The 20167-nt window shown below is 41.1% G+C and overlaps 1 protein-coding gene across 1 annotated transcript in view; it reads left to right on the forward strand.

The window, feature by feature from the left end:
- LOC109229113 (transmembrane 9 superfamily member 1) overlaps positions 9448-20167 on the forward strand; it is a 12440-nt gene continuing 1720 nt past the window's right edge. Inside the window, exons 1-10 of the mRNA XM_019394439.1 lie at positions 9448-9660; positions 13147-13336; positions 13415-13519; positions 15314-15331; positions 15439-15533; positions 15606-15758; positions 16056-16190; positions 16279-16445; positions 16979-17073; positions 17388-17761. Coding sequence (XP_019249984.1) covers positions 9568-9660; positions 13147-13336; positions 13415-13519; positions 15314-15331; positions 15439-15533; positions 15606-15758; positions 16056-16190; positions 16279-16445; positions 16979-17073; positions 17388-17761 — 1425 coding nt within the window. The 5' untranslated portion in view covers positions 9448-9567. The remainder of the gene's footprint in view (positions 9661-13146; positions 13337-13414; positions 13520-15313; positions 15332-15438; positions 15534-15605; positions 15759-16055; positions 16191-16278; positions 16446-16978; positions 17074-17387; positions 17762-20167) is intronic.

A 20167-nucleotide genomic window follows, 5' to 3' on the forward strand; every position in this document is an offset into this window, starting at 1 on the left:
AGCGGACATCTGGAGAAATCACGCTACCTGTCCTGGCCGGCGGTATCACTTTGGAGACCACGTTCCACATCATAGATCAAGATACGGCGTAAAACGCCATCATAATTCGACCTTGGATACATGCCACAAAAGTCGTCCCCTCCAGCTTATATCAAGTCATCAAATTTTCCACTCCTTGGGGGATATCAGTATCCGAGGCTAGCAACGCACTGCCCAAGAATGCTATCGCATCGCCCAAGACTACACATACACCCAACAATTGAAAGGCAAAGCCGAGGCTGTATAGCAATTAACGGGGTCAGGGTCAGGTGATGACGAAGAGAAAGATGTCATCAGGGACCCCGAAATCGTAGAATCCACAAGGTCGACCGTAGAGGATTTCGACCTCATACAACTCGAAAAAGACGACCACAGCAAAAAAGCCTACATCGGCCACAAACTTCAGGAACCAGGTAAATTCCATCAATTTTTAGCTAATAACGTAGACTTGTTTGCCTTTTCCCATGCAGATATACCGGCCATCTCGAAAGAGATAGCGACACACAAGTTGAACGTCGACCCATTTTACCCCCCAATTCGCCAAGTTAGGCGGAAATTCAATTCCGCAATAAATGACGCGGTCCGCGAGGAAGTTGAAAAACTACTGGAAAACGGCTCCATTAGAGAATCGAAGTACCCTCAATGGGTCGCCAACATGGTCATGGTGAAAAAGAAGAATGGGAAATGGCATATGTGCGTAGACTTCACAGATATGAACAAAGCCTGCCCGAAAGACTCATTCCCACTACCCCACATTGACCAGCTCATCGACGCAACGGCAGGGCGAGACCTATTAAGTTTTTTAGACGCCTACTCGGGCTACAACCAAATCCTCATGGAGGAGGACGACCAAGAAAAAACAACTTTCATCATTCACCAGGGGACATACTGCTACAGAGTGATCCCTTCCAGGCTGAAAAACACAGGGGCGACGTATCAGAGGTTGGTGACAAAAATGTTCAAAGACCAGCTCGGCAAAACCGTGGAAGTCTACATCGACGACATGTTGGTCTAGTCAAAAAGGAAAGAGGATCACATCGACCACTTGAAAGAGGCCTTCGACATACTCAGACGGTATGGTATGAAACTGAACCCCGAAAAAAGTGCCTTCGGAGTAACCTCGGGAAAGTTCCTCGGTTTCTTAGTATCACAACGAGGCATCGAGGTCAACCCCGACTAAATCAAAGCTATAGAAGGAATACCAGAGAACCTAACCAGTAAGAAACAGGTGTAGAAGCTGACCGATCGCCCTGTCGAGGTTCATCTCATGGTCCTCCGACAGATGCCATAAATTATTCGGAGTACTCAAGAAAGATAATGGACTCTAATGGAACTCCGAGTGCGTCGAAGCCTTGAAAGAATTAATGTTGTACCTATCTTCACCCCCACTACTCGCTAAGGCGGAACCTGGGGAACGTCTCCTCGTCTACCCGGCCGTGTCTGATGTGGACGATAAGTGCGGTCCTGGTCCGAGAAAAGAAAGGTACGCAATCTCCCATCTATTATATTAGCAAAACTCTGGTTGACGCCGAGATGAGGTACCCAGAGAAGCTAGCACTGACTCTGGTCGTAGCTTCACGAAAGCTTAGACCCTACTTCCATTGTCACCCCATCTCGGTGGTCACGACCTTTCCCCTAAGGAGTATTCTACACAAGCCCGATCTGTCGGGCAGATTGGCCAAATGGGCCATAGAATTGAGCGAGCATGATATAACCTATCAACCGCGAAGAACGATAAAGCCGCAAGTGCTCTCCGACTTCGTCGTCGACTTCAACACAAAAATAATGCTTGAAGTCGAAAAGGAAGCCACCCGTACTTCCCCCAGAATACACGACCTATGGGTTTTGTATACTGATGCGCCTCCAACGCGTTGGGATCGGGACTGGGACTCGTGCTCGAGGTCCCAACAGGCGAAGTAATTCCAGTCCATAAGATGCCCAGATATGACTAACAATGAGGACGAGTATGAGGTCGTGATTGCAGGACTAAAATTAGCACTCAAGTACGGAGTGAAGCGAGTCGTCTTATGCTGCGACTCTCAGCTCGTCGTCTTATGCTGCGACTCTCAGCTCGTCGTCAATCAAGTCAGAGCAACTTTCAAAATCAAGGAACAAAGACTACAAAAATACCAGGGCGAGATCTGCAAGCTGTTACCCGAGTTCGATGAATGCCAGCTTGACCAAATCCCTCGAGCACAGAATATCGAAGCAGATGGCCTTGCCAAACTCGCAGTGGCCACTAAAAGCATAAACGGAGAAGGGAACATGGTCACTCTCCTCCACTCGTCGATCGATCAAATCGAGGTACGAACTATAAACCTGACTTGGGACTGGCGCAATCGTATTGTCACATATTTGCAGGACGACGTGCTTCGAGACGATAAAAAAGAAGCCAAAAAGCTTCAAATACAAGCGGCCAGGTATAATGTCATCAATAACGACTTGTACAAAAGAACATATGGCGCCCCCTAGCGAAATGCTTAGGCCCAAACCAGACGCGACGTGTTCTGGAGGAAGTCCACGGAGGTCACTGCGGAGCTCATACCAGCAATCGAGCCCTTGTCAGATGCCTGATACGAGCAGGCTACTACTGGCCCACAATGAAAAAAGAGGCCACCGACTTCGTAAAAAAATGCGAACAATGCCAAAGCTACGCCCCCATGATCCACCAAGCGGGTGAGCACCTCCACTCAGTTACCTTGCCTTGGCCTTTCATCAAATGTGGGATGGACATCGTCGGACCCCTCCCAGCAGGACGAGGTAATGTACGATTTCTTTTAGTTTTAACTAACTAGTTTTCCAAGTGGGTGGAAGCAGGTGCATTCGCCAAAATACGCGAGCAAGATATGATCGCCTTCATATGGAGGAATATCGTGTGCCTTTTCAGCCTCCCCAAAGAAATCAGTATTGACTACGGGCCTCAATTCACTAGGAAAAAGATCACCGAGTTCTTCGAGAAATGTCATATCAAAAGAACACTCTCCACGCCATATCGTCCCACGGGCAATGGGCAAGCGGAGTCCTCCAACAAGTCAATATTGAATATCATGAAGAAGAAGCTCGAGAACGCCAAAGGAATGTGGCCGGAGTTGTTGCCGGAAGTGCTATGGGCATACCGCACAACGCCGAAAACAAGCACAAGAGAAACACCGTACTCACTGGTCTATGGGGATGATGCAGTAATATCGGTCGAGGTCGGGGAACAAAGTCTAAGGTACTCACATGAGAGTGGGCCGAGAAATGACGAAAGCAGGAGGCAAGACCTCGATGAGGCCGAAGAACGAAAAGACATGGCTTACATAAGGATGGTCGTTCAGAAACAACAGGCAGAGGGATACTACAACAAAAACGCCAAGATCAGACCGCTCAAAGTCGGGGATTACGTACTCAAAGCCAAAACACAAGCAAGAAAGGATCCACGGGAAGTAAAGCTACGGACTAATTGGGACGACCCATACAAAATTATGGCGGTAGCAAGCAAAGGGTCGTTCCAACTAGAAATGATAGAAGGAAAGCTACTACCAAACAACTGGAACATCACCCACCTCAAGTACTTCAACTTCAAAGGAAATATGTTCTCCGAGCCATACTCTTTTTCCCTCACCCGAATTTTGTCCCAATTGGATTTCCTCGGGGAGGTTTTTCACGTGGCGACGAGGAGGAAATTTCGAAGTTAAGCACGAGCAGGTCAGAATACAAGTTAGCTAGTTCATTGCTCGACCCCTCGAATACTTCTCCAGGTCAACCAATGAAGGGACTAGATAGACTGGGACTGGAATACCAGCCCGAAAGACATGTAAACTTCTCCAATATGTATATGTAAGCAAAGCATACAAGCACATGATGTTCGCCTGTCTCCACCAAGTTTAACACTGCACCAATTAAGAGTAACATTCGATCTCGCTCAAATCAACTCACATTCGACCTCGTTTGAATTAATAAAGAGTAACATTCGACCTCGCTCGAATCGACTCACATTCGACCTCGTTCGAATTAATTAAGAGTAACATTCGACCTCGCTCGAATCAACTCACATTTGACCTCGTTCGAATTAAATAAGAGTAACATTCGACCTTGTTCGAATTAATTTATAGTAACATTCAACCTCGTTCAAATCAACTCACATTCGACCTCATTCGAATTTATTAAGAGTAACATTCGACCTCGTTCAAACCAACTCACATTCGACCCAACTCGAATTTCATTCATAGTTAACCTCGTCCGAATTAATTATGGTGACATTTAACTTTGCTCGAACTAGTCAAAGACACACTCGGCTATGTTAAAGCAAATGCCTACCAACATTGTTCTTTTAAATCAAGACAATCAATCGAGGAAAAAATCCAAAGAAAAAATAGAAGACTCAGAAATAAACAACAAAAGTAGCATTCCAAGTCAAAAAGGTATCTTACAAGGGCCAAACAGACGCCCGCAAAAGTACAAACAAATTACAAAAATTACAAAAAGCATCACTCAGCGGCATCATCCCCGCCATCATCCTCTCCGATCGAGTACGCATCATCATACCAAGCACCTTGCTCGATTCCGCCCAACTCGTCTTTATTATCGCTCGCCCGTGGCATGGCAGGATCATAACCACATGCGACTCGAGCTGCGCACGCCTTGGCACGAGCACCTTCAAACACAACCTCAGTGTCAATCCTTGCCGCTATTAAGTCCCTAAATATGTATAGCTGGGCCTCAGCATGGATCCACTTCTCATACGAATCCTGCGCAACGTCAGGATAAGCGAAAGTGTGAGAGGAAGATGGTCGAGCCAATAGCTGCGCCTTTTCGGCCTCAAGAGCGGCGACCTGATCATTTAAATTCGAAACCTCTCCCTCAAGCTCGCCAACCCACTCCTCAAGCCTTGCCTCCTTGAGCACGACCGCCTCCACTTCACTCGCCCGTTCAGATAAGAGGATGCAGATGACCTCTTCCAATGCCACCACCCTTGCCAAAGCGGCCATCCTGGCCTCCTCGGTTTTCCCCAACTCTACCGTCTTCCCAATCAACTCATCACTCAAATCATCAGCCCTGGTCGAGCTCTGCTCAAGCTCAGCCCGTAGAGATGCCACTTGAGCCTGAAGATCAGCACACTCAGCCGCAACCCCCCTACTTACCTCAAGCTCGTCCTCCTTGGCTCTAAACGCTCCCTCAAGCACGCTACATTTGCTGATGACCCTCACGAGTTCATCGTCCTTCTGCCTCAACTCATCTCTAAGAGACTGAAAATTATCGTCCGCGCTGAATCAGGCACGTATCTCACGATACTTGGCACGGTACTCACAAAACTTCAAAACCATTTTCTTAAAAACAATCTTCCGCTTCTTCTCTCAGCGGGCGCTCTCGATCTCCAAAATGAGAGTCTAGTAAAAAAGGAAGAGCCAAAAAGAGTTAGTCAAAACAAAAAGGAGAAAGGACGCAAGGTACAAGAACAACAAAAACAAAAAAAAAACAAAAAAACAAACTTACCCTCAAAGCCATTCCGGATATGCCTAACAACAGATCAGCATCATTAAACGTATGTAAAGTCCTGCTCTCAACGCTAGAGCGGAGAGGAACCAAAGAAGGGACTACGCTTTCTGTATTCACCAACAAGTCGTAGTCTAAGGAAATGACTATGGTGCGAGTAGATCCCTCCGTCCTCACTTCTACCCGAGTAAACCCCTCATCGAACATCCGTACCTCTTTAGGATCGATGTCGGTACTGGACTCATAACCATCTATTGCCACACCTTTCCCCCTCTCCTCGGTAGAGGAAAGAACGTCGGCCTGCCCCGATGGCGACAGATCACTCCTCTGAACGACCTCCGCTGCCTCAGATCGCCATCCTCTTTCCACGGCAACCTCGAGTAAGGGAGCAATTTCTACATCTAAAGGGGGCGAAGTCTCAGTGTTCGAAGCCACGCCGCCCTCGGATGCGGCCGTGGCTAGCTCGGGATCACCCCTTGTTAACCCTTCACTTCCTACTGTCTCGCCGCCAACTTTTATTCTCCGCCTTTTTAACGGAACTGCTTCCTCATCGCACGGCGACGACTCTTCCACTAAGTGCAATATAGGAGAAGTCGGAGTCTCCACCGAAGGGCCTGCCGAGGTCTGAGAAGAAGCAGCAACCGATACGGATTTTCTTGCAGTCGCAGCGAGTAGAGACCCGGTCGATGCACCCGACTAACGAAAAGCGGGGGTAGGAGCCTTCACTCTTCTCGCAGCCCTCCGACCTGACAGCAAAAACAGAAGTTAAAACCTACCTTACTACATGAAGGGAGGGAGTGAAAAAAAAGATGCCATGAAAGTCGAAGCAACAGAAGATCGAAATGAATAACTTACCGGTCGAAGAAGGTTTACGTCCAAACTTCTTGTTGAACGATTACCATTCGCGGATCCCCACCGTGTGTGGTAAAATCTGACTCACCCAATCGCGAATGTCGGTGACCAACGAAGGAGGCTCCTTCTCGGTTGCACAAAAGAAGAAGAACGATTAGGTCACCAAAGAGAGAAGACAAGCAATCAGTTAGCAAAAACACTTACGGCCAAAGTTCCAGGCTTCAGGGAATCCACTGGGGTTCGCCACCACGTGCTCGGTCTTAATGTAGACAAAATTAAACCAAAACCGATGATTTTCCTTATCGTCCATCTTCACCACCAATCCCTTGGTCCCGCGATAGTGGAGGTGTATCATCGTACCCCAGTGGAAGCTTGGCGCGAAAAGGTGTAGCAGATGGCAGATGGAAATCCTAAGGTTGGCCAGCTCCGCGTACTTTATCAACATAAGGAAGAGCTTATAAATATATGGGGAGAGTTGGGCCGGACAGATGCCATAGTAGCGGCAAAATTCCTCCGCCAACGAGGGAAGAGGAAGAGAATAGCCCACTTGGAACGGGTACGCGTAAAATGCGCAATACCCAGAACGATGAATGTGGATTACGTCGTTCCCAGCTGGGACCATATCGATGTGAGCAGGGATGTTGTATTTGGCTAAGCTCGGTAAGATGGGCTGCATCCATCTCGGACTTCACAGGCTCAGGCTCATCCGCAGGTGACTTCGAGAAGTTCGACCTGGAGCTTGAATTTCGAGGAATTATTTCCTCCACAGTGGGAAAGCTCTCATCCTATACAGCGACAACAACATCATCATCGTGAGGGGGCATTCTCACTGCTAGTGGAGTTGGTTCAGGAACCCCATCAGAGACAAGAGGTGTATTAACCATTTTTGATAGTTGTAAACGTAGAAGATATGAACAGAAAGAGGTAGAAGTAGCAGAAATTACTCAAATCGGAAAGGAGAACAAAGGTGCGAAAATGGAAACAACGGGAGCGAGAATACAGGACGAAGAAGAAGGGAGGAAATTACGCAGGTTCAAATGCTAGAAAACATAAAGGATCATACAAGGGGTTCCCAATCCCTATTTATAGAGAACACAGACACCCCAATCGAGAAAATCAACCGCCGATACACAAAGATCGAAACAACAGGGTCACGGAAAGCGATGCACCGCATCGGGAAGATGCGTAATAATGACGCATGATGCTGTGATGTTAGTCCGAACCAACGTTATGATAAGCTGTGGCCCGCAAAGCGCCACGTTACCATCTTGACCATGATCTTTACTACTCGACCTGCCCACCTAAATTTCTCGACTACGACTAATGAAGTCCGCTCACCGAGGTCGACCAAAGAACAACCTCGATAAGCGGAGGGACTAACTGTATGGGTCAAAATCCGATCGAGGAAATTCAGCACAAACAAGTGATTATCGTGAGTAATTTGTAATTTATCATGGGCAATTTGGCCGAAGTCGACCAGTGATCAACGGAACGAGTCGCCAATCAGTCAACCACGACCGAGGTCGAGTAGAGCAGATAGTAGTAACGACTACCTTTGTATTGTGGTCTTCAGAGGGAATATTCTCTTAAATATTCTCTCTGTTTGTACTTTTAGGGTTCTTTGGGAATATCCCATATAAATAGAATGAGAGATAAGGCAAAGGGCATGTAATATTCTATATGATAAGAACACTTTTGAAAAGTAAACTCTCTAGATTAATACAAAGAACCAATTTCTAGAGAGATTCGTTCCTTTTAGATTATCCATAGTCATTTCCACCAGATTTGAGAAAGTGCTCAACATTCTCTCACATTCCTATCATTCATCATTGTAAGTAGGAAGAATCATTCACCCCATTCAAAATTGGGTTAATGTTTCTCCTTATTTACATTTATTGACATTTATTGTCACTTAATACTCGACACTTTATGCACATTATCACATTGGGCACATTTATTTTTATCACATTAATTCCGTTTCTTCATTACTCCTAACTTTCGTACTGTTAACTCAAGATCTGAAAATATTAGCTTTAACTAAGATTAACCCTTTTTAATAATTGATTAATTAGTTTAACAAAAAATTATCATTTTTTGGTCAAACATATTACAAAATGTACTAATGTTTCTTTCTCTTCTATGTCATTTCGTACGGAAATTCTCTTATCCTTTTTTTGGACGTTGGTGTATGCATCAGCGTCCAAGTATTACATTTTACAAGTATCAAATACTCATTTTACGGCGATTGTAAGTTTGTAACCGAATGAACTCGAAGGAATGTGAGACTTTGAGTTACTCCAGTGTCTCAATTATTCTTTTCACCTTTAGAACGAAATTAGCTAAATTTTCTTTTACTGTTTCCTCAATGATTTAATTTTTATTAATTATTAAGTAAAAAATCTTCGGTGTTTTTGTCAAAACTAGAAGTCACAATTAACACTTCTGCTCAATTAACTTTAACTTAAAATTCTTGAAGGAGTTAAGAGGCAAAAGTTTAGATTGCATAAGTATTGATTTTCTAGTCACTAAAGTCTAATGAAACCTTACACACTCAAAAAGTTATTATGTCTGTTGAAAGAAAAGACATTAAATTTACTTTCGTCAAATTTATTCTCCTTTTTCCTTCAATCATATAAATATGGATTGGTTGGTTATTACTTTTTTTAGATTTAGTAAATTTGTAAAAGAAAAAAAGGAAAATAGTGAAGTACGTCTCATATTATGTATTGTGTTTCTCTTTTACGCACCCCTTAAGAAATATTAATTAGGAAAGAAATTTGACTATTCTACTCTTATTTATGCCTTAAAATATAATTTCTTTTAATTAAATATTTATTCTATTTATGTGTTATTTCCATCTTCAAGAATAATTATTACTAAGGGTAAAAAAGACAAAAATAATTAATTTTATTTTAAATTTTTATAATAATAAATAATTTAAGATAATTATTTTTAATAACTACAACTGTTAGTATTGTTTACGCATTTCCAGCACAAGCATGCGACATTATCATTACTTTTTCCTAACGACAAAGAATTAATTACGGTTGACTTCATTTCTTTCTTGGTGTAATAAAAAAAGTTACTTTTCTGTTTTCTGAACTTGCAAAACCAGCTACTCACTCTCTTTTGTTCTCTATCGAAAAACCGGACCAAAAGGCTAACCTGAACCGTTTGATCCATATATTGCCGGCGATACAGATGCGGCCGACCGCCCGATCCCTATCTCTCGTTCTACTCCTCGCCGCCTTCCTCATCGTTTTTCCGGCGTTTGCTTCCGAGTCCGATCACAAGGTATAAATCTGACATATTCTACATTGCAACGGGGAAACCCTAATTCTAGCTCATTATTTATTTTTCATGATTCACACTTGTAGAAATTCCGTCACTTTCATGGAATTGTTCCCGTGTTAGTCAGATATTTGGGGATTTTGATTGCTGGGATGTTACTCGTGCGTCATTTTTGTAATTTATGAGCCATTATAGATTTGATTAAGATTGAATGAATAAAATACAACAATGGATGCAACTAGGCATCCATCCTATATATAAATCCTCTATGTTCATTCAATTCCAGGGGCGGATCCACAATGTAATCTATGGGTTCCGGCAAAACCAGTAGCTTTGGCCTAGACCCTATATGAGTTAAGAAATTCATCAATGTGTATAAAAAGTAAATTTTGAACCCAGTGATTAGTGTACTTAAGGTTGCTGTCCTAGAATCTTAAACCCATAAAGTTCAAATCATGGATCAGTCAAATCCACCCCATTTAATTCAAGTGCTCAAAATTGGCTTTTAGGACCAATTAGGAGTTCTCTAGCATTAGATGTTTACTATAAAGTTTATACTGATGACTCGTATCAAAGTGTTAATGCCAACACCGGATGAAATTAGATATCTTTTTTTTTCCTGAGAGGAAGTAATGTGTGACCTGTAGATCTTAAAATAAATTCCTTTGTTTCATCTCAAAATTTCAATTTGCTGATGATTTCACGTGCAATTGACCAATACCGAGCAAGATGTTGTAGTGAAGTAAAGTTGCTAATAAGTCTTCAGAATGATTGCATGTGCATGCAGTAGTTTACACCGGATTGTGTGTAGGCATGTCAATCTATTGTCATAATTCGGTTTGTATACATGTTTGGATGTGAGGCTGTGGGGTTCTAATGGTTTACTTCTTAACCCGAGTTGATGTTTACTTTGTACTCCCTCCGTCCCAATTTATGTGATGGTGTTTGGTTGGACACGGTGTTTAAGAATTAATAAAAGACTTTTGAAACGTGTGGTCTTAAAACAAGCCTTAAAAATTTCTTTGGCTATAAATCATCATATTAAGGGAAAAATATAAAGTCTAAAATTAAACTGTTACTAAATAAAGTAATGTGTCTTTCTTTTTGGGACCAGCTAAAAGGAACAAATGTCACATAAATTGAAAATAGTGGGAGTGGCAGCCTACTATATATACACACTAGTTCTTAGAAAATTATTATTTACATATATGATTATTTTTCCCCGAAGCTATGTCGGATGACACCTGTTGGTTGAAGGTGCCTCCGCCACGCTGTTATAGGTAGTCCAGGGACATCTGACAATGGTTGTTGGTTACTAAACTGGTGGTTATCTATTTTTTTGATCAGTAAAAATTGGTGGAAAACTATTGATATTGGAGAATCTATGTGATATGATGTTAGGTTATTCTACTAAATCTAATGCGTCCGTAAGGCATTATAAAAGAAAAAAAAAATCTAATGCATCCGGAAGGGTTTGTGGACGAATTTTCAGCTTGTTCCTTTATGGCTTTACTTGTTAATCTGGATAAGTGACACATACACAACTCCATTTTGATCTTACCATGTAACTTGCCTTATCTGGTAATTTAATTGCTTGCCAATGTTTGTTATGAATTACTTGCATTGTAATATGGAGTAAATATTTTCCTTCTCAAAAACAAAAAAAAATTCCTTCTCAAAATGATATGGAGTAATTATTTTCTGCTGCTTAAAATCTGAGAGCCTTCTATATTTCTCGTGTTTGCTCTGGTATTTTCTTATTATCCCCCTATCAAAAAGATCTTCTCTCATTACCTTGTAAAAAAAAACTCAATGTACGACCTAAACATATCTGTAGTAAACTTTTCGATAAATTTAAAAAGTAATAGGAACCTTTTTCATATAACGATGGCAATGTTCTCAAAGGCGCGCTTAAGCCCTGAAGCGAGGCTCAAAACATGTTGAGTGCTTCGCCTCACTTAGCGAGCGTTTCAGTATTGTCATCAAGGCTCTAAGGCATAATTTTTCTTGCCAATAAGCGTAATCCTAAAGAGCCGATACTAAACAAGATATTTCACTTTATCATAAATTTTCTTCAATTTCTTTGTTCATATATTTGGTATTTATGCTTATAGGTATTAGTCTTGGACTACACGTACATATTTACTTTTTTTTTTTTTTTTCTGTTTGTGCCTTTCTTCGTTAAACCCCACGCTCTATTTGCGCTTTGCGCTTAGAGCCCTACCAGGCCTTAGAGCTTTTTTTTTTGCGCTTTTCGCCTTTGATAACACTGAATGGTGGTGTCCTTATCAGTGTGCGCGTGCCTCAATTATTCCACTAAATATCTGCTACCTCCCACCAATGTAGGTATCGGATAACTCCGCCCACCAAAGGTTAGGCAAATGAGAATAATCACCTAACTTTGTTTCCTCTGTTGGGATTTGAACCGTGGTCTCCCATGGTTTTCACCCACATCATTTACCGTACGCCATTCCCTTAGGTGCAAAGAAACACAGTGTTGGCAAAAGAAAAGTTCATTCTGCAGTGCAGACATACAAAAGCTGCAAATGATTCTCAAAATAACTTAGCAAGTGAAGGACTGCTCTAGGAATGATCCTTTAAGTGGCCAATGGTGTTGGAAAATGGTATTTCTCATAAAGTTATTTAGTGCTAAAGTCTTGCCTATACTGGATAAACATCTTATCAAGGTGTATTTTCTCATGATAATTACCACACAACTGTCCCATTCTCCACTACATGATGATATTTTAATGACCATGCTGCTAATTGGACATATGTCTTGTTTTATGGTTATTTTAGAAACACTGAACATATGTCCTGTTCTACTGTGTTATAGTTAAGTTTGGAGTTCATGACATATGCAATTCTTAAACTCTTCATCTGTCAGGCAAATGGATTAGTAAATTCTAATAAACATTGGATTAATTAAGCTGCAAGTACCTGTATATTTCTTTAAAAACTTCTCTACCGACAAGCAGCTTCCGTAACACTAACGAGGCCGACTCAGTCTCACATGCACTCTCTTTTGCTCGTATTATTGCAATTCATATTCTCTTTCTGAAGAAGGTATATAATTTGTTTTTCAGGAGACTTTATGGTTCTTTTCACGCTTCATTCTACTCTATTACTTGTTGCTGTGAATTGGACTGTTGCGGTCTGATGCATTTAAATTTTATGGTTTCTTTTCTCCCTATAGTCTGTCTATTCATGCACAGGTGTTTGTAAGATGTTAATCCAATATTGTTCTTTTAGCTTATGTTTTTGTGCGATACATGTTTGCCTAATTCTTTGCTCCACATTTTGTTCACTTCTGAATATTTGGAGAAAAATCTCTTAGAATATACAAAAGACATATCCTGTAAACTTTTGCAAAGTATTAATGGATACACCAGTAAAGTGAATGTATCAGTACACTCATGCTTGTTCTTTCTTATCTAACCATTTGTCATATGCAATTGCTTTTCTCTGACCCCTGTTTTTTCTCATCAGTATCAACCAGATGATCCAGTTACCCTTTGGGTAAATAAAGTTGGGCCATATAATAACCCACAGGAAACATACAACTATTACAGCCTACCATTCTGCCATGCATCTGGCTCTACTCACAAATGGGGTGGCCTTGGTGAAGTTTTGGGTGGAAATGAGCTTATCGATAGTCAGATTGACATAAAGTTTCAAAGTATGTGGGTCTCTTTTAATTTGAATCCTAGTTTTTTCTTGTTTGATTTGAGGTGACATGGACTATTCTGTTTTATAGAAAATGTGGACAAGGGTGGCATTTGTGAGCTTGAGCTTGATGAAACGAAGGTTAAGCTATTCAAGGATGCTATCGAAAACAATTATTGGTTTGAATTCTTCATTGGTACGTATTAATTTTTCTATTTTAACATAATATGGTAATGGTAGTAAACAGTTGTTTTTGCACCAAAGCACAGAACTTCCCATTAAATTTGGAATGAAATGGGATATAATACATATACGCAAAATCAAAATCTTCAAAGACTACATTTTATTCAAGTTACTACTATTATTCCACCACTGATCATATTGTATTTCTTAATTTATTTTTGATAGAAGTCCGTGAAATATAATAAGAACATCTTTTGCTCCCTCATATTTGTTACATAGTGTCTGTTATGGCAAGTAAACTAAATATTTCTGTAGCTATCCTGCATTAAGTATATCTACATTCTCTCTTCTGGTTTTATGATTCCTGAATAATAATAAAGATCATGGATGGTTATTCATCAAAAAGAAATAAATTACAAATTAATGAATAAAGAAAGATCGTGGATAGTTTTACGGATAGCATATTGAGGGAACATTCTCCCGCTAAAATTATGTACGGAATTAGAAAGATAGTTGACTCCTAAAGCTTTTTAATGGACACCAAAAATTTAATGTAAGCTGTTAGTCTATTCTTTAGTAAAAGTTCGAGCTTGATTTGAAAAATATTTTCCGGGACTTTAAACAAGATAACAATCACGATTTTTTTGTCGGCTTCAAGCAAATAGAAATTCAGTTTGTCCAAGAGGTTTGTTAAAGGTGTTGCTTGGAATTGGTACAGGCTAAAGCATAAAATCTTAGTATACTGCGCTATACAACATAGACACTGGGCCATACTGTTTACTCGAGACACTCTTGCATTGGACCAAAAATGCATTACAGAATACGAGCATTGCTCATTTTCCAGAGAGCTTTACATTCCGTCCCAAGGTTGCACAATTTGATGACCAAGGGATTACTGAAGATGTAATGCATGAATTCCATGTTTGTACAACATAGTTCTCTAGAATGGGACACTGCATGAAGTAATTTAGGTATGCTGAACTGCATGATGTTAAAGGTGTCCTCGAGACGCACTTAAGCCTGAAGCTTGGTGCTTTGAAAGGTTAAGCAATTACCCTTTGCTTAGGTGACACATTATCAAGGCACCAAGGTACGAAGGCATGTGCCACAGAGCACATGGCTTCTCTGTTGGAAAAGACTGCACTATGTAGTAAATATGGATGGAAAAATAATATATGAACTGTTAGGTAAAGTTATCGATGAATATTTTAGTGATTAAAGCAGGAACTTTGAAACCATATAATAAAAGTGTTCATTAAATCTGAATTAGAAATTAAAAACTGCATCTTGAAAATATTTTTAAATGGTTTTTACCACATGTTTCAATTAATCGCTGTTATTTCAATTTGTTTGTTCATGTTTGTTTTCTTATATTCTAGAGACTGAGATAGTGAATATTTTTAATTTTGTATGGAACCATTTTTTCCCAACTGAGGAGATATGTACCTTTTGCTTATGAAGTGACATTGGTGAGGCTTCAGGTGTTTGTTGTTAACTTTTGAAGTGATGGACTTCTCTTGCAACCTCTTTTCACATATTATAAAAAATTTCCTTGTTCCTTCTATTTTATTTTAATTGCAAAATTCCTGTTGACTTTAGGTCGATTTTATTTTTTGATAAGTGACTTTATGTTGATTTCTCTTTTCTTGGCCTTCTTTTTTCTTTTTGTTTCCAAGCAAATTTATTATTCAGCTGACCTGCCTTATAAAAGCATTATTTATTTTAGCATTTCTGTTTACTTTATGTCGATTCTGCTTGTCCTGACTTTTACCTTTTGTTTCCGGCCTGCTGAATATTTTTTTTCCAGATGACCTGCCTTTATGGGGTATGTGCTCTCTGAGCTTTCTTCCTTAGAAGCTTTTCTTTCAAATTTTCTTTTTTTCTTCATATGGGTTAAGTGGTTCTAATTTGTACTTTAATTTGGTGTCGTAGGTTTTGTTGGTGAGCTACATACCGACAGAAACAGTGATAACAAGCATGTGCTTTACACGCATAAGAATATTAATATTAAATATAACAAGGACCAGGTTAGTGGCTTGTTAATTTCACCTATGGTAACCTGTTTGCATGCTGATATGCCCTGGTTTTCTTTCTTGCAGATCATTCATGTTAACCTCTCTCAGGAGAGCCCAAAGCCTTTGGAAGCTGGGAGAACCTTTGACATGACATATTCTGTCAAATGGGAACCAACTAATATCAGTTTTGCTCGTCGTTTTGATGTGTACTTGGATTACCCATTTTTTGAGCATCAGGTGAGCGTTAGTTTGGGGCATTATTTCATTAAGCAAACTTATTGGTATGCCTTCCAAAGATGGAGCTAGTGACGGTGAATTAGTTTTCTGTATGTCGGTTTTTTTGCGGTCTATTCTTGGACAGAGTATATACGGTTGTCTATTTTACCATTGGAGCTAGATCAATCCAAAGTTGTATTTACAAAAAAAAGTCAATTTGAAGTTGTATAAATCCTCTCCTTGCGTTTAATGTAGCATAGCAAAATTTATTACTTTGCTTGAGTTTCATGTATTTTCTATATTATATTCACTCCGCAGATCCATTGGTTCTCCATATTTAATTCCTTCATGATGGTCATCTTTCTTACTGGTCTGGTGTCTATGATTTTGATGCGCACACTGCGGAATGATTATGCCAAGTATGCTCGTGAAGATGATGACCTCGAAACCCTGGTAACAACTCATGCGTGAACAACCTTGTGTTTGAATAAGCCTTAAAATTTAAGGCTTACTGTCTTAAATGTTAATGCTTTTGTCTCAGGAAAGAGATGTTAGTGAAGAGTCTGGTTGGAAACTTGTTCATGGGGATGTGTTTCGGCCTCCTCGTTGTCTAGCATTAATGTCAGCTCTTGTTGGTACTGGGGCACAACTGGCTCTGCTTGTTCTCCTTGTCGTTCTGTTGGCAATTGTGGGGACATTATATGTTGGGTATGTTGGAACTCTTGGTATCATTCCTTGAAAACTAGTTGTTGCCTAATGAAGCCTAGAAGCGAGTTATAGGGGTATTTGATGATGGCAATCTGCTATTTTTCTACTTTTCAAGTAATTTTGCATTAAATTGTACATTTACTAGCAGGCTGTTGGCTATTCCTGTCTAGCAACAATCATTTTAACTAACCTATTTACAAGCTAAGTTGACAGAATTATCAGCTAAATACTCCCTCCGTTCCAATTTACGTGAACCTGTTTGACTGGGCACGGAGTTTAAGAAAAAAATGAAGACTTTAGGAATTTGTGGTCCTAAACAAGTCCAAATGGGGCCCAGAGTATTTGTGTGGTTATAAAAGCTTCTCATTAAGGGTAGAGTTGTAAGTTTAAGCTAAATTGTTACCAAATTTAGAAAGGGTTCATTCTTTTTGGAACGGACCAAAAAGGAAATAGGTTCACATAAACTGGAACAGAGGGAGTAGCTTTTTTGGGGAGGAAAATGCTTACATGGCATGTGTATATTCTTTTTACAGGAGAGGAGCTATTGTCACGACTTTCATAGTATGCTATGCTTTGACATCTTTCATTTCGGGCTACGTTAGTGGTGCAATGTACTCGCGAAATGGTGGTATGTACTCTTGCTTATCTATATCTGTGCATACACGACACTACTTTTATTGGACCTCCTCTCTATGGCTTGTCATTTTGGTTCACCTGACTAAGAAAGTTCAGATGAATGGAATATTTTGCCTTCATGTTTATTTTTTTTGGTTGTGCAGCTTTTTATTTCCTTGTATTGTTTGGTTTACTCAGTATACATATCTTTTGATATGTTTTTATAAGGTGTTTCATTTGGGATATTTAGTATATATTTGCTTAAAAACATGCTCTCTCGCTCTCTCTCTCTATAAAAGTATCACGGTGTTTGATTCATGGTTGCAGGGAAAAGCTGGATCAAATCAATGATTCTCACAGCATCGCTATTCCCATTTTTGTGCTTTGGGATTGGCTTTGTTCTAAACACGATTGCCATATTTTATGGGTCTCTAGCAGCCATTCCCTTTGGTACGATGGTAGTTGTCTTTGTCATCTGGGCATTCATCTCCTTTCCCCTGGCTCTTCTTGGTACTGTTTATGGAAGAAACTGGAGTGGTGCTCCAAACAATCCATGCCGTGTCAAGACCATTCCTCGCCCTATTCCTGAGAAGAAGTGGTACCTGACACCATCTGTAGTTTCCTTGATGGGAGGATTGCTGCCATTTGGAAGCATATTTATTGAGATGTATTTTGTCTTCACGTCCTTCTGGAATTACAAGGTAAAGACTAAACTTCTGCAAGGCTAGTAAACTACTTGCTAAGTCACTGAGAATAAAAAATGAAGCTAAGAGTTCACAAATGTAGATAGAAAGTAGTGATTTAAATTCTTCAATTGATCGAGACTCGTTGCTAATTAAATATGAGTGTGAATTGAATTATGGATTTGAAATACAATGAGGGGTTGAGGCAAATAAAAAATTCTTAATGAGTCAAAGGCAAATAATTCTTAAATAAAACCATTCTCCCTTCTCCCTTTGGTTTGACAGTTGGCTTGTTCACTTCGGCTTGTTCTTAATGTTTCAGCCACCACTGTTTAGATAGGGTTGGAAGTTGAGGGCCATCATTTATGTTCGTATATACATACAACAACAATATACCCAGTAAAATCCCACTAGTGGGGTTTGGGGAGGGTAGGATGTACGCAGACCTTACCCCTACCCCGGAAGGGTAGAGAGGCTGTTTCCGGGAGACCCCCGGCTCAACGGAAGAGATAATAATTTCAGAAAAGAAACGAAAGAAGAGATCTGTAACAACAAAAGAAGCAAGAGAAGTAATAATAATAACTTAAAATACACCAAATAAGTGAAAGGGAGTGCAATAATATAATCATATGCAAAATAACAAAATAGTGTGAACACAACATAGACCGCTACCAGACATAGGCAAAACTCTATCAGACTACCCGGTACAAAGAGGGAAAAACTATGAACTACCCCCTAGCCTACAACCCTAATGCTTGACCTCCACGCTTTCCTATTAAGAGGCATGTCCTCGGAAATCTGGAGTCGCGCCATGTCTTGCCTGATCACCTCGCCCCAATTCTTCTTAGGCCGCCCTCTACCTCTTCTCGTACCTGCCAAAGCCAACCGCTTGCACCTCCTAACCGGGGAATCTATGGTTCTCCTCCGCACGTGTCCAAACCACCTAAGCCTCGCTTCCCGCATCTTGTCGTCCACGGAGCAACGCCCACCTTCTCCCTAATATCTTCATTCCTTATCTTATTCAATTTAGTATGCCTGCACATCCATCTCAACATCCTCATCTCGGCTACTTTCATCTTCTGGATATGTGAATTCTTAACTGGCCAACACTCAGCCCTATATAACATAGCCGGCCTAACCACCGCTCTGTAGAACTTACCTTTGAGTTTCGGTGGTACCCTCTTGTCACACAGGACTCCAGATGCTAACCGCCATTTCATCCACCCCACCCCAATGCGGTGCGTGACATCCTCGTCAATCTCCCCATCTCCCTGGATAATAGACCCTAGGTACTTGAAACTTTCTCTCTTGGGGATGACTTGTGAGTCGAGCCTCACCACCCCATCTGCTTCCCCCGACACGCCGCTGAACTACACTCCAGATATTCCGTCTTGGTCCTACTCAACTTGAAACCTTTGGACTCCAGAGCCTGCCTCCACACCTCCAGTCTCTCACTAAAACAGCTACGCGACTCATCGATCAGAACTATATCATCAGCGAACAACATACACCATGTCACCTCCCCTTGAATATGGTGTGTCAAGGCATCCATCGTCAGAGCAAATAAGAAAGTGCTAAGCGCAGATCCTTGGTGTAACCCCATAATCACCGGAAAAAGCTCGGAGTTACCTCCCGCAGTCCTGATCCGAGTCTTAGCTCCATCATACATATCCTTTATCGATTCAATGTATGCTACCGGCACCCCTTTCACTTCCAGGCATCGCCAAAGAACGTCCCTAGGGACCCTGTCATACGCCTTTTCTAGGTCAATAAACACCATGTGCAAATCCCTCTTCCTCTCCCTGTGTTGTTCCACCAACCTCCTTATAAGGTGGATAGCTTCCGTAGTAGAACGTCCCGGCATGAACCCGAACTGATTTTCAGAAATAGAGACCGCCCTCCTCACCCTCCCTTCCACCACCCTATCCCAAACTTTCATGGTATGACTTAACAACTTGATGCTCCTATAATTGTTACAATTCTGGATATCACCTTTGTTCTTAAACAACGGAATCATCAAACTACATCTCCACTCATCCGGCATCCTCTTCGTCTTGAAAATAACATTAAACAGCCCAGTCAGCCATTCTAAGCCCGCTCTACCCACATACCTCCAAAATTCTACTGGAATCTCGTCTGGTCCTGTCGCTTTGCCCCGACTCATCTTACCCACAACTCCCACTACCTCCTCAACCTTGATATGCCTACAGTACCCAAAGTCACGGTGACTCTCGGAGTGTCCCAACTCCCCTAGCACGATGCTACCGCTCCCCTCTTCATTCAGAAGTTTATGAAAGTACGTCTGCCATCTATGCTTAATCTGGGAGTCTTCCGTCAATGCTGTACCTTCCTCGTCTTTGATGCACCTCACTTGATCCAGGTCACGAGCCTTCCTCTCTCTCTCGCTTTGGCCAGCCGAAATAG

Source organism: Nicotiana attenuata, chromosome 7 (genome assembly GCF_001879085.1).
Source record: "Nicotiana attenuata strain UT chromosome 7, NIATTr2, whole genome shotgun sequence".
Lineage (NCBI taxonomy): Eukaryota > Viridiplantae > Streptophyta > Magnoliopsida > Solanales > Solanaceae > Nicotiana > Nicotiana attenuata.